Below are 14,528 nucleotides of genomic sequence, written 5' to 3'. Positions count from 1 at the left end.
CCAAAAGTGCTGGGATTACAGGCTTGGGCCACCACACCCAGCCTGTACTGCTGTTTCTGATTCTCTCTTTGTAGTAATACTGCTGAAAGTGTGGGAGGTCTTATGTGGAAATTCCAGATTAAATTTATGAGAAATTTACATATTATTCACATATTTACATATTTGTCTGTGAATGGGCATATTAAGTTACACGTTTGTGCCACACAGAATTATTAATATTATCTAGGTAAGCTGGTTCAGGTTACAACTCTAGGCCTCAATTTCTTATCTGAAAAAATGGGAACTATCATAGTGCCAGTCTCACCCTGTAGGGATTACATGCATGTAAATAATTTTTTTTGTTTGTTTTTTGAGACGGAGTCTTGCTCTGTCACCCAGGCTGGAGTGCAGTGGCACGACCTCAGCTCACTGCAAACTGTGCTTCCCAGGCTCAAGCAATTCTTGTGTCTCAGCTTCCTGAGTAGCTGGGATTAAAGGCGTGTGCCACTACGACAGCTATAAATGCATGTAAATAATTTACCATAGTGCCTGGCATAAACTGAGAGCTTAACAAATGATAGCTGATATATTATTGTTGTTATTATTATACATATATATTATTTTATACACATTCACCTACTATTCCTCAATGGGATAAAACAAATAATTGTGGATCACATTTTATTTCATTCATTTAACATGTATTGAATGTTACTATTTATGCTAGACCCACTGTGGCAGATTATATTTTTCAGAAATAGCTACGATAATATCTCCCATTCTTATCATTCCCCCATTTAGAGGTACAGTCTAATCTCCTTCCCTTTGAATCTGGGTGGGCTTATGAGTTGCTTGTAGCTAATGAAAGTGGTAGAAGTATGTGACTTCCAAGTGATTCAGGGCAGGCAAGCCCCCAAATTGCAGCTTAGCCCAGGAGGCTTCTTGACTTTGCCCAGAAAAGAATGTAAGGGCAAGCCAGTGGTAAGAGAAAGCAACTTGCATTGAATCAGTGCTGCTCCTTGTGGAACAGGGCTATCCCATAGGGAGTATGCTCAGGGTGGGCAGTGTACAGGGCTGTTGGCAGCTGTACCTATACCTACTTTTAATTATATGCTAATTAAGAGTGAGTTATTTAGAACTTTCTAGAAAGGGGGCAGGGAGTTTCCAGAACCATATAAGGTAACTTCCAGGCCATTGCCATGGCCCGTTGCAATGGCATTTGTAAACTGTCATGGCAATGGTGGGAGTGTCTCCATGCTAATGAGCAGTGAGGGCAACTAAAAGTGTCTTTCTTCTTTGCCTGCTGGTTTCTGCTGGCTGCTTCACTGAATCCTGTTTTGACTGAATCCTGGTTTGATCAGTGGGGTTGTGATTGGAAAACAAGTCCTGCAGGCCTCCCACCTCACAAGGCTAGGTCATAAAAGGTGATGCAGCTTTCCGCTTGTGAGCTGTATATGTTCACACACATATGAGGAAGCCTAAACCGGGCCACAGAGAAAGGCCATATGGAGAAGCCCTGAGTCTCTGGAGAAGCCACCTGAAAAGTGGGAGATGCCCACCTAACCATCCACTCTTCCAGCTCCTGTCACCATCCAACTGCAATCACATGAGAGACCTCAAGCCAAAACCATCCAGTGGTTTCAGCTTCCCCAAATTCCTAACCCACAGAGATTGTGAGAGAAAATAAAATGATTACTGTTGTCTTAAACCATTAACTTTTGGTGTTATTTGTTCTGTATTAATAGATAACCAGAACACCTACCTTTAGGGGCTCAAGATAAAGCATTAAACAGATTTAGTTTCATAGGGTTTCCATTCTAGATCTTTCTCATCGTTGGCAAGTGAAGAACAATGATTTTTGGTTGTAATTATCTATCAGATAGCTGTCTGGACCTGCTATCAAGTCTAAATTTGTAGATACACCTATCAAACAGATCACATTCATTCATTTATACATTTATTTATTTTATAATTTTTTTATAGAGATGGTCGGGGGTGGGGTTCTTGCTATGTTGCCCAAGCTGGTCTTGAACTCTTGACCCCAAGCAACCCTCTCACCTGGCCTCCAAAAACGATGAATTACAGGTGTGAACCACCATGCTCCATTTATGAATTTAGTACATCAATTGCTTTCTTAATATAGATGGGACACCTCTGACCCCTCCTGAGTGAAAAATCCATGTTCCCAAGCACCCAGGCCTTCCATCCTATCACAAGGCATGGTTATCGCTTGTTCACTTCCATCTCTCCTAATACCACCAGCAGCTAAATTCATTCTGTAATTCATCTTTGTATTGTTATCATCTAGGCTAGTGCCTTCATATAGCAGACCTATTTAAAAAACAAACCAACCCAAACAAACATGAAGCCCCCACGTAGCTGAAGGAGGGCTGCTGATTCCAAGACATAGAGATAATTTATTCAAGGACAGTCCCTATCCTCCAGGAGTTCACAATTCAGCACTAGACACCCTGTGGGACCCAGCCTGACAAGTGCAACGAGTGAGATGCCAGAATTGAGTCCTGCGGTCGAACAGAGGGACTACAGGGCAATGCACTGGGCGTGGGAGGTGGAGATGGCTCTGGGAAAGGATCATTCATTTATTCCACAAATACTTATCAATCACCATAGCACACATAGCACATAGGAAGCGCTCAATATCTGTTATTAAATGCCAGCCACTGTGCTAGGTGCCAGGATGCAACAGCGGACAATAAAATTGCAGGGGCACTTGCCCTCGTGGGGTTTACCGTGTAGCGAAGGATGACAGGCAGTGGACGGAATTATGTAAAATTGTGCTAGATGCAGAGCAGGAAAATAACAGGCGGCTGAAATTCTAGTAAGGATGTGAGCTCCTTTGGCTGAGGGGAGCCGTGGGCGGGTTCTGAGCAGGAGTGGCCGTGAGGGAGACGAACCGTAGGGTGCGGGAAGACTGCAGGCAAGAGCTGGTAATTTTAAGATGCAAATAACATTTTTTTCTGCCTGACTGGAAGAGGAGCGTTTGGTCGCTCGGGATTCTCCCGGGGCAGGGGGCTGCATTTTTAGTGTAAAATCGGTTGCCCAGCAGTGCAGGGCATGTTGTGGTGAACTGCAGCCTTAGTTCCCAGGTTTTTCATGCTTGGCACATGGAGGCTCCTCGGCTCCCAGGACCAGCAGACTCCCCATGCGCGTCTCGGATTCGGGCCGGAGCAGGCGGGCAAGGGTGCTGGAGCGGGTGCACAGCAACGCTCACCCCTAGGTTTCGGGGTGTGCAACGCCGGGAGGGCAATAGGAGGCGGAGTTTGCTCTGCGGACCTAGGCGTTGGCGAGGGCCACGCCCCCAGTCGCAGACCCTGCCTCCAGGCCCCTTTGATTGGATCAAGACCGCGGAAGGGCCGGGCGTCCCCGGGCGGCCCGAGGGTCGGGCAGGGGAGGGTGCGCTGATTGGCCCGGCGGGGATTAAGTCATCGCTAGCAGGTTCGAGCGGTCCAGACGCCGGCGGGGCGGCCGAGGCTGCTGTGAGAGGGCGCTCGAGGCTGACGAGAGCTAGCTAGCTAAGAAGGCGGGGAGGCGGTGTCTGCACTCGCTGGCCCGCTCGCTCGCTTCCCGGCGCCGCTGCGGGTCGGCGCTGCGTTTCCTGCTCGCGAACCACTCCGTTGCCCGCGCCTGGAGCAGCAGCCCCTCGGCCGGGTCCGGGCTCGGTTCGGGAGTCTTGCGTGCCGGCGGTCACCGCGCGGGGAGCGAGCTAGCGCCACACCTGTGGAGCCGGCGGCCGTCGGAGGAGCCGGTCGGGGTCCTGCCGCGTGCGTGCTCTGGGGAGTGGGCGGCCCGGGTCCCGGGGGAGGCGCGCCCCCGCGGCTGGGCGCCGCGGGCACCATGGGGCTCCCAGCTCTCGAGTTCAGCGACTGCTGCCTCGATAGCCCACACTTCCGAGAGACGCTCAAGTCGCACGAAGCAGAGCTGGACAAGACCAACAAATTCATCAAGGAGCTCATCAAGGACGGGAAGTCACTCATAACCGCGCTCAAGAGTGAGTGTCCCCAGCCCCGCGGGGACGCGGCCCCGGGGCGGGAGGGACTGGGAGGTGGTGCTCAGCCCGGGTTGCCCGCGCATCCGCCGGGTTTCTGCTCCCGGTACACTGGGGGACCGGTGTCGACGCCTCCGAGGCAGGAAGGATACGTAAAGCGGGCGAACCGGCAACCATCAGATGAAGAGAGGGACCCGTCGCTCCGCCTTTTTGCGTTCGGGGATGGTCGGGAGGTGACCGAGGGCGGGTGGTGCTCTGGGGCACCGCGGGTGGGCGTGCGCGGCACGCAGGTGTCCCCAGGAGTGGGGCCAGAGTGCCCAGCGCGCCGCAGTCTGCGGGCAGATCCCATCGTGTCCACAGCTCCAGCTCCCTTAGGGGCAGAGTTGCTCAGCCTTGGGTGCCCAACCGTGAGAATGGAGCGTGGCCTGCCGAGGGGGCGCTGCCTCCCCTTGGGAAAAGGCGGGTTGTGACTGCTTCGCTCCCTGTACGCAGCTCCAGCCCAGTCAGGCCGCCGGGTTCCCTGGGTGGAATGCTTGGTTTTAGCTTGCGACTCCTTGGAGTATTGGCAGCCAGTGATCTCTAAATCTAGAATCAGTACGTGCGCAGGTTCTGATTCTTGTGTTTAGCAGAAGGTGATAGGGGTGGGAGTAGAGAATCAGAGTGTTCCTTTACTCTAAACTGTGGGCGAGGGTTTAAAAATAGAATGTACATATCCCAACTCTCTCCCTCTCCTGCTCCCAAGCTCTCCTTTTTACCTCTCCCATTATCCTTGAAAATGTAAAGGTCTGAGAAGGAATGTCCATAGTCCTCAGAAAGAAGTTTAAACGTATTTCAAACATTCTTGGACCTTTTGTAAAACCATTTTTGCATTTTTTCCTTTTGGTACAAGGGGAGAGATGCAGTTTTGCATTCTGCTTCACTTTTGCAGAGCCAAAGAGTTTCTTTTTCTGGCCAAATAAGCGTGCTCTAGGGATGAGTGCTTTGGATTGTGAGAACGTTTTTGGTGCCTTTTCAGTCTCCCCATTTAAAAATAGCTCAGTTCATCTTTTAGTTTTAAGAATCAGGAACTACATGAAGGCAGATAGTGGAATTGTCTCTGACTCTCTTACTTTATCTGTTTCTGTGATGGATTTGTTAGTAGGTGATACCTTTCAGCTAAGAAAGGTTGCCTTAGCAGAGTAGAGTCCTAGCTATGAGAATTGTTCCCAAGCCTCTTTAAAGGGCACTTACAAAAGTCAGGTGCCTGAGATGTCATTTTGTCAGCTTGTTGCTTCTAAAAATGAAGAGAGAGACAATGGAATGCCAGGGCAGCTCAGAGTGCCTATCTTTTGGGATGAAATGAACACAGGACTGTGATGTGATGAGGCTTCTTAGAGGCGGATTCTCAGGCTGTGCCTTACCTGAAACATATGAACAGACTCTTCCTTTGTCAATGATCAAGGCCATTCTTGGTTTAGGGGACGTGGGTCCCTGGTTTGGAGTAAGTTGGGGGCCCACTCACAGGTTGGGCCCAGGAATTTTGATTGAACCTCAGGCTGGCTTTAGTGGGTTCTCTGCTTCACTCAGCAAACTTTTGGTGTGCTTGTGGTGTACTGGGTACTGCACTGGGCACTGCACTGGGCACTAAGGGTGTAGCAGTGAATATTTTGCTACCCCTGTGCTTACAGAGGTGTACTTCATTCCAGGCACTCTTCACCTATAATTATCTCATGTGCTTAGATTCATTTTGCAAATGAGAAAACAGAGACTGGGGAAAACACTTCCTCTGAGTCACACAGCTCTAGCAGCAGGACTAGAGCTTTTGAATCCACCTGGTTTGAGCCAGAGGTGGAGTCCCTGCCAATGCAGAGCTCTTACTTCTGCCCCATCTCACTTGCCCGGAATGGAACCTCTTGCACCAAGCCCTAGGATTTGGACTTGTGTTTTCTATTTTGGCATTGAATCTGAGGAGGGTGCCTTTGGGTGACTGGCAGTTTTCCTACTACTATTTTTTTGGGGGCAAGAATTCTTTGGTAGGAAGGAACATTGCAGTGATAGAGTTGAAAGGTTATTTAAGCTGTCTAATGGAATGGATCAGCCCTGTAATCTGGGGGAGAGACTGATGGGGAACTAGGTGTTCTGTTCTCTCTACATCCAGCTCTACTAATGTATTCTACCACTACTAACTACTACTTGATCAGGTCAGGTGACCTCTTGAAATAGAGGGTGGAGTCAACCATTGTGTCCTGGATTTCAGACATTCTGGTATCATGAGATGCTTGCTATATTGTGTACTACTATATTAATGTTTGTGTATTATTTTTCTTCAGTCATGTTTATTATGTTTATAAACAGAAGTGTTTTTCCAGTACAACTTAAACATAAATACATAATTATATAAACACTGGGTTTAGATAATCTGTGTTCTCTTATAGCTCTAAACTTTTGTGGCTTTATTTTATAGCCATATTTATTTTATTTTACAGTTATTTTATAACTAGTATTTGCAGCTCTTTGGATTTAGCTTGCTTTTGAGTGTTAATCACAGGCAGTAAAACTGTCCTCTAGGGATTGCCAAAGTTCAGGTAGATCATTGTTACTATTACTTCCACTTTATGAATGAGATGCTGGCAATGGGGATGCAAATTCTTTATAGATCTAGATCCCGTAAAGGAGAAACATGCAGCAGGTGCTTGATTAAGTGAAAATATTGCGAGTTGTTTTTTAGACTCCGAGTCCTGGGTAGGAAAGGCCAGCTAAGATGTTGTATTATCCTCTGAAGTTTTGTAATTCTTTCTCCGTCACAGGCTTTGAAGAACCCATGTGGGCTAGAGGGACAGATAAAGGTGACTGAATATGTCTTGACTTTGTAAAGCAGCAAAGTTTCTTTTGGGGGTAGCCCTGAATGATTATCAGTGATTGTCCTTTCACTGAGTAATACAGCATTGAACAGAGAGGCCAAAAACCTGTTCTTGGTGTGATTCAGTAAGGTAAGTAAGTGGTTCATCCTCTTTGCCTTTTAAAGCAAGAGTAAAAAGGTCAGCATTGAGTTACATGGTTGAAAGCCTGTCACCCTTTTGTACTTGTTAGAATTAAGAATAGGCATTTTGCAATACATAAGCGCTTCTTGAATGGCATAAACTCTCAAAGGATGTTTGATGCCAACCTGCTTTGTTTAGGAGTAATTATGTTACTCAGAAAATCCCAGTGGAACAAATGGATGTGGAGTTGGGTAGCAAAATATTTTCCCCAGATCTTTTGCTTTGTTTCAGTACCTTGTGAATAAAGAAAATCAAAGGCATTTCCTAATTATTTGTAAATGGTAGTAATTGACAGTTTGAATATTACTCATACAAGCATAAATGGCAGTAAATTAAATTCAAACAAAGTTTTGTAGTTTTTGTATAACATTGGCTGAAAAAAATCCCTTCATTTTACTCCATTCTGTGTTCTTAGTTGGACTGAATAAATTTGCATCCAGTCTGTAGTTCTCAACTCATTGACTTTGGCTTAAACCCTCCTTCCCTGCACTTAAAATCATTAGTGGATTTTTTTTTTTTTTTTTTTTTTTTTGTTAGAGCAGTTTTAAATTCACAGAAAAATTGAGTGGAAAGTGTAGAAAGTTCCCACAGAGCGCCTCATACCTGTTCCTTCCAGTTACCCCTATTTCTAACATCCTGCGTTAGCATGGTACAGTTGTTACAGTTGATGAACCAATATCAATATAACATTATTAACTAAAGTCCATAATTTACATTAGGGCTCACTCTTTGTGTTGTACATTCTGTGGATTTTGACAAATGTATAATGACATATAACCACTATCATAATATCATACAGAATAGTTTCACCACCCTAAAAATCCTATGTGCTCCACCTGTTCGTCCCTCCCTCCCCACTAACCCCTGGCAACCACGAATCTTTTTACTGTCTCTCTAGTTTTACCTTTTCCAGAATGTTATATAGTTGGAATTAAATAGTATGTGGCCTTTGCAGATTGGCTTTTTTTTCGCTTAGCAGTGTGTACTCAAGGTTATTCATGTCTTCTTATGTCTGGATAGCTCATTTCTTTTTATTGCTGAATAATATTCTGTTGTCTAGATGTGCCATAGTTTATCCTTTCATCTATTGAAGGACATTTTGATCATTTCCAAGTTTTATCAATTATGAATAAAGCTGATATAAGCATTTGCATGCAGTTTATATGTGGAAATAAGTTTTTAGCTCATTTGGGTAAATACCAAGTAGTATAATTGCTAGATTATGTAGTAATATTAATAGTATGTTTAGTTTTTTTAAGAAACTGTCAAACTGGCTTCCACTGATTGTATTGTTTTACATTCTCACCACTAATGAATGAGAGTTCCTGTTGCTCTACATTCTGCTCAGCACTTGGTTTTGTCTGTGTTTTGGATTTTGACCATTCTACTAGATGTGTAGTGGTATCTCATTTAAAACAATTTAGCTATTTCCTTATGACATATGATGTTTGGCATCTTTCCGTGTTGCTTACTTGCCATCTGCATATCTTCTTTGGTGAGATGTCTTCAGATCTTTTGCCCATTTTTATTTGGGTTATTTCTTATTGTTGAGGTTTTTTTGTTGTAAAATATACATAACACAACATTTACCACTTTAGTCATTTTTAAGTATATAATTCAGTGATTTTCGGCATGTTCACCATGTTGTATAATTACTGTCTCTTTCGAGAACATTTTCATAATCACAAACTGGAACTTTGTTCCTATTAAACAATAACTCCCCCCTTTCCCCTCCCCCAACCCTGGTAAACTCTATTCTCCTGTCTCTATGAATTTGCGTATTCTATGTACTTCTTATAAGTGGAATTATACAATATTTGTCATAAATATCTGGCTTATTTCACTTAGCAAAATATTGCCAAGGTTCATCCATGTTAATAGCATGTGTTAGGATTTCATTTCTTTTCATGGCTGAATATCTTGTTGAGTTTTAATTATCAACAGCTATCATTAACAAAGACTATTCTTTCTCTTTTAAAGTCATAAAAATGTATTTTTTTCTTTCCATTTTGTTTCCCTTCAGCGTGATCACTAACACTTGGAGTTGACACACCAATTTATCATGGTTGTCTCTCACAAGAACACTGTATTTATATTTATTCCTTTCAAAGCAGTAACTTGCTTCAGGTCAGCATGTTTTCTGGGGAGGTTTTTCATAAAAGCTTTACTGAATTATAATTTACATTCCATAAAATTCACCTTTTAAAATTTTATTTTTTATTGTTTTTATTATTTGTAGGGATGGGGGTTTCACTTTGTTGTTGCCCAGGCTGGTCTCGAACTCCTGGCTTCTGGCAATCCTCCCCCCTTGGCCTCCCAAAGTGCTGGGATTACAGGCATGAACCACGGCTCCTAACCACTCACTTTTCTTAAGTGTATAATTCAGTGGTTTGTAGTTACAGAGTTATGCAACCATCATTCTAGTCCTGTTTTAAAACATTTTTAGCACCCCAAAAAGCTTTCTCATGCTCATTTGCAGGCACTGCATTTTTGCCTCAAGCCTCATACAAGCACTGATCTACTATTTTCTGTCTCTAAAGATTTATCTTCTCTGAAAAATTAAGCTAAATGGAATCATATAATATGTAGTCTTATGCATCTGGCTTCTTTCACTTAGCATGCTGTGTTTGAGGCTCATCGTGTTGTAGCATGTATCAGTAGTTTGTTCCTTTTTATTGCTAGAAAATATTCCATTTTGTAAACCATAAGTTGTTTATCCATTCACCAGCTGATGATTTGGGTAGTTTCCAGTTTTTTGCTCTTATGAATAATGCTGCTATGAATGTTTGCATACGTGTCTTTATGTGTATATATGTTTTCACTTCTAATTTCATTTTTTACCTAGGAGTAGAATTTTGCTGGGTTGTATTGTAAATTTATGTTTAAGTTTAATTTAAACTTATGTTTATTTAAAAAACCTACTATACTGTTTTCCACAACAGAAGCACCGTTTCACATTCCCACCAACAATGAATGAGGATTCTGACTTCTCCACATCCTCGCTAATACTGGTTGTTGTCTTTCTTTTTGATTGTAGCCACTCTAGTGGATGTGAAGTGATACCTCATTGTGTTTTTAATTTGCATTATCCTGATGACCAATGAGGATGAGCACCTTTTCATGAGTTTGTTGATCATTGGTGTATCATCTTTGCTGAAATGTCTATTCAGATGTTTTTTTTCCTTTACTTTGTCCCATGAAACTTTTGATGATTAAGTGAACAGCACTTAGTATATTTTCTCCATTTGCCCTCTTTTGGGGACTATTTGTTTCCATGTGCTTCCGTCTTAGATGTATTTAACTGATCAGTTTCAGGATCTCAGGAGTTAGGAAAGTGGTTCTTATGAGGCTGTGGTTCAGGTTTCTGCTCTTGTTAGGCCAGTGGGCATCACTCTGGGGAGATGCCACAGGCTGGACTTCCTAATTCTGGCCTGCATAAGCTAGTGATCCAAGCCCTCTCAATGGACAAAATGAGAACCGGCCAAGGAAGAACCGTTATCACCATTGAGCTACTGGGGAAAGCAAGTTGTAAAGGGACTTTGTTATCCTGTCAAGGCCATTGCGTTTCTAAAAATTAGCCAGTGGAGGAATACTACCCTAGCAGTCAAAGTAGTTTTTCTACATTTAAGTTTCTGAGTGAGCCTCGTTTTAACTTTTAAAATTATATATATTTTTTGCCATCAGAGGAAGTTTTGTTCAGCAAATATGGAGACCCTGCTCAACCTTTACCATGTCCTCCAAAGCCCTAGACTATAGAGTAATGGCTTTTTGGATGGAGGTAACCAATGCAGGAGTCATTACTGGGGAGATTGAGTGGGACGTTTGGGGGCCAGTGGTGCGGCCAGTTGTGACTGTAGCAGAATGAAGGCAAATGCACGAAGAGATAGGCCAGGGCCAGGTCATAGGGATCTTGAATTCTAGAAAGGACTTAGGCTTTATTCTAAGTGTGATGGGCAGCCACAGAAGGCTATGCCATGATCGTACTCATGCTTTAAAAAGATTATGTAGGCAGCTGTGTAGAGACCAAGTGTAGTGGAGCAAGAATGGAGGCAAGATGACCAGTAAGGAAACTGCTGTGATAGGTGAGGTGAGAGAAGATGGCACTGTGGGCTAGGGTGGCAGCATCACAGATGGTGGTCAGAGGCTGGGTATTTTTGGAAGTAGAGCCCACAGGATTTGCTGCACAGCATATGGGCTATGAGAGAAAAGAAAGAAGTCTAGAATGATTCAGATATTTTTGGTCTGAGCAATTATGTGAATGATGGTACTATTTTCTAAACTAGTTTGCTTGGGAAGGATAGGTTTAGGGGTAAAATTAACAATATGAATGAGTGACCTAATCTTATAGTGCAAGAACAAAATAATATGACATGGGTAGTTGCTGAATACATTCTCATGCAAGCATCAAAGAGTATAGACGTTTACAGTGTAAAAGCACCCCCTTTTCCTAGTTAACAATCGTTGTCAGCAGTTTGGTATGCATTTTTTTGTTGTCCTTTTTCTGTATGTTTTTTTCTTAAATGGGATTGTACTGTAAGGATTATTTTGTGTTTTGCTTTTCCAGTTGATCATTTGTCTTGAAGACCTTCCATGTCAGTACATGCATGTAGTGCATTCTTTTTAATGACTACAGAGAGCTTTATGTGGATATGCCATAGGTGGTATTTACTCAGTTTCCTGTTGAAGGATATTTGGATTGTCTCCGTTGTTCACTATTAGAAAGCATGCTGCAGTGATTATTTGCACACCTGCTTTTGTATGTGGATTCCAGCATTTCCCTGAGATGGATTCCTTCAAGTGGAATGGTTGCTGACTCCAGTTTTTACAAGCCCTTTGACATCTATTGTTTAGGTCCTTTGCATCCTTGTAGCCAGTTGATAATTTGGTGCTCCTTTGAGTAGTTAGATTGTTTCTGAAGCTTAACCTTTTGGTTAAATCAGAAACATCCTTAACAGACCCTTCTGTTATACACTGACACTGATTCTAAAACAACCAGGGGATGGGGAAAAACAAACAAACAAACAATAAAACTAGTGTGTGTGTATGTGTGCCAGGGAGAGAGAGATGACAATTAATTGGATGTGTCCCTACTATGTATAGACGTTTATAGTGTAAAAGCACCCCCTTTTAGTTGGATGTGTCCAATTAATTGGATGTGTCCCTATTATCAGAAAGCCCGATATGCTTTCTGAGCTGCATGTTCTTACAGGTCAGATGGGAGATGGGATGGGGCTTTGCCCATATCTAACAGTCTATTCTAACCTCCAAGCTCAGGGACCAAGAAGGAAATCGTGTTTATTTACAGTGAGAACAACAGCATTAGCAGCCAGAGGAATTTTTACAAATTATAGTGACTGGGGTTTACACATTTTTGTAACAACTCAGAATGGAGAGAGAGGAAATGATAAGTAAAACAGCTTGGCAGTGTGGGCCACGAGCTGTCATGGCATGTTTGTGTCTGGCTCATTTCACCTTGGTTGGAAGGCACAGAATGCTGCCCTGGGTAAGCTGGAGACTGGGCAGTTTCCTGCTATATTTAGAAAGAGGAGATTCCTGGGGTTAGGGTGTGTGTGTGTGTGTGTGTGTGTGTGTGTGTGTGTGTGTTTCTTTGCCGGATAGACAAAGGTTTGAGGGGTTTGTGAATTCTGGACCAAACTGTTAACTAGCTGGTTTCTGTGGGCCAAGCCAGTAGCTACTCTTTGACTCTTGCTGCTGCCACACAGCAAAAGCTCAAAAAACTCCTGTTTTATATGGTTTGAAAAGATACCACCGGTAAGTTTCAAAACTCATCTGATCTTGCTGTCAGAGCTGCTTTTAAGTTTACTGCAGTCTAATTTGAACACTTTGAAAATATGAACTGCCTCCTCCTCTGAGACTTCAGACAGATCTCCAAGCTGACTGAGTTGAACTTTGGCTGTTTCTGTGCCAAGGAGACTGTCAAACAGATAGGACCAAAGCCTTAGCAAATTCCTGACTGCGTATCTCGTTTTCACACTTGTGGGTTAGGGGTAGACAATGAATATTAGTTGAACAAATAAAATAAGGCATTTTTACTTTAACTCATAGCTATGTTTCTTTTTAAAAGGGTTGTCTAAATAGGTAATACCTATAAGTGGTTCATATTTCAAAAGAAAATTTGAGTATCCCTCCAATGCTTCCTGTCTCCTGATCCCCACTTCTTCCTCTGGAGGCATCATTTTATCAGTTTCTTTGGTATTTTTCAGGTGTAATTGATGCATGTGCCAACAAATACACATACACATTATGTGGTAGCATGCCATATGTGCTGTTTTACCCTTTGCTTTTAATATATTGGATATCATTCTACATTGGTACATAGAAAGCTCACTCATTGTTAGATTGCATTGTATTCTATTGTATGAATTAAATATGGTTTATGTAACCATTCCCCTCATAATAAACATTTAGATTATTTCCAACCTTTCACCATTGCAAGTAATGGTGTTGTGAACATCCTGGCACCTCTGGCGTGAGGCACAGGGGTGACAAATTGCTAGAAATGAAACTGCTGGACCAAAGGGTATGTACGTTTTTCATTTTAAGAAGTATTTCATAGCAGTGTTTCTGAAAAGTTCTAAGTGAACTGAATTTGATAAACCATGATTTTAGAGTAGGAAGGAAACTCACCATTTTAGACAGTTTATTACAGAATTGTCTCTGTAAATAAAATGATACTTAGAATTTTCTCCATTTTCCCCTTTCCAGTTTGTGTGTATTATTAATTCTGGGATTAAAAGCCACAGCAAAAATCACTCCCCAAACTGAGACAGCTGTACCTAGAAATCAGTTGAATGTAGGATCCGAGAGACCTTGTTTGTGTTCCTAGTGATGGTGCTGTTGAGTTTTTATCTTTGTGCGGCGTGTGCAACATTCAGGAGATTCGGCAGGTGTCGAAGGAGGGCAGTCTTCTGCCTTCTGTGACCGGAGACCATGACTCTGGTCTAGGGGACGCCTTGCCTATCATAGAAGCTTCCCTGTGGGCGCTGGAATTCCTGGGAACTGGTGAGGGAGTGGGGAGTTTTGCATGACATCTCTCTCTGGCAGCTTCTCCTGCAGAGCTTAGCACTTTTCCCTGATGGAGGATAGGATCATGCCACGTGTCCTCTGCCATCTCTGTTCCAGCTCCTGTTGATGTAGAAGGCTACTTTGGCCAGGTTCCTGGCATGAAGCAGGCACAGTCCTTGTCTCCTAGATGCTCAGTGTTTTGAGAGGAGGCAGGAAAACGGGCAGCCCACAGCACAAGGGGGTGATTGCTAACAGTTTCAAAGGATCTCTGGGGGAGGGAGCAGAGAGGCCTGTGGGAAAGGCAACTGAAGGCTTATTAAGCCCAATGGGGCAGTGTGGTCACTAATGATCAGTCACGTAAAGGGTACCTCTGTTATTTTTACCCCACTCTTGCCACCATTTATTTACTTTGAAAAAAGTCTACTCATTACAAAATACATTTATTTCAAACAGGAGCTTTTGAACCTGCATTCAGAAATGGCAAGTTTGGGCCGGGC

At 43.2% G+C, this 14,528-nt stretch overlaps 1 protein-coding gene across 3 annotated transcripts in view; it reads left to right on the top strand.

Annotated features, from left to right (window-relative positions):
- The first annotated feature begins 3,461 nt into the window (after positions 1–3,461).
- ARHGAP26 (Rho GTPase activating protein 26) overlaps positions 3,462–14,528 on the top strand; it is a 488,449-nt gene continuing 477,382 nt past the window's right edge. For all 3 annotated transcript variants that reach the window (XM_011994161.1, XM_011994160.1, XM_011994158.1), the window contains exon 1: positions 3,462–3,988. In XM_011994161.1, coding sequence (XP_011849551.1) covers positions 3,835–3,988 — 154 coding nt within the window. In that variant the 5' untranslated portion in view covers positions 3,462–3,834. The remainder of the gene's footprint in view (positions 3,989–14,528) is intronic.

The sequence above is a fragment of the Mandrillus leucophaeus genome, unplaced genomic scaffold (genome assembly GCF_000951045.1).
Source record: "Mandrillus leucophaeus isolate KB7577 unplaced genomic scaffold, Mleu.le_1.0 Scaffold443, whole genome shotgun sequence".
Classification (NCBI taxonomy): domain Eukaryota; kingdom Metazoa; phylum Chordata; class Mammalia; order Primates; family Cercopithecidae; genus Mandrillus; species Mandrillus leucophaeus.
The sequence above is the reverse complement of the archived record's forward strand: the minus strand, read 5'-3'. Positions and strand labels throughout refer to the sequence as shown.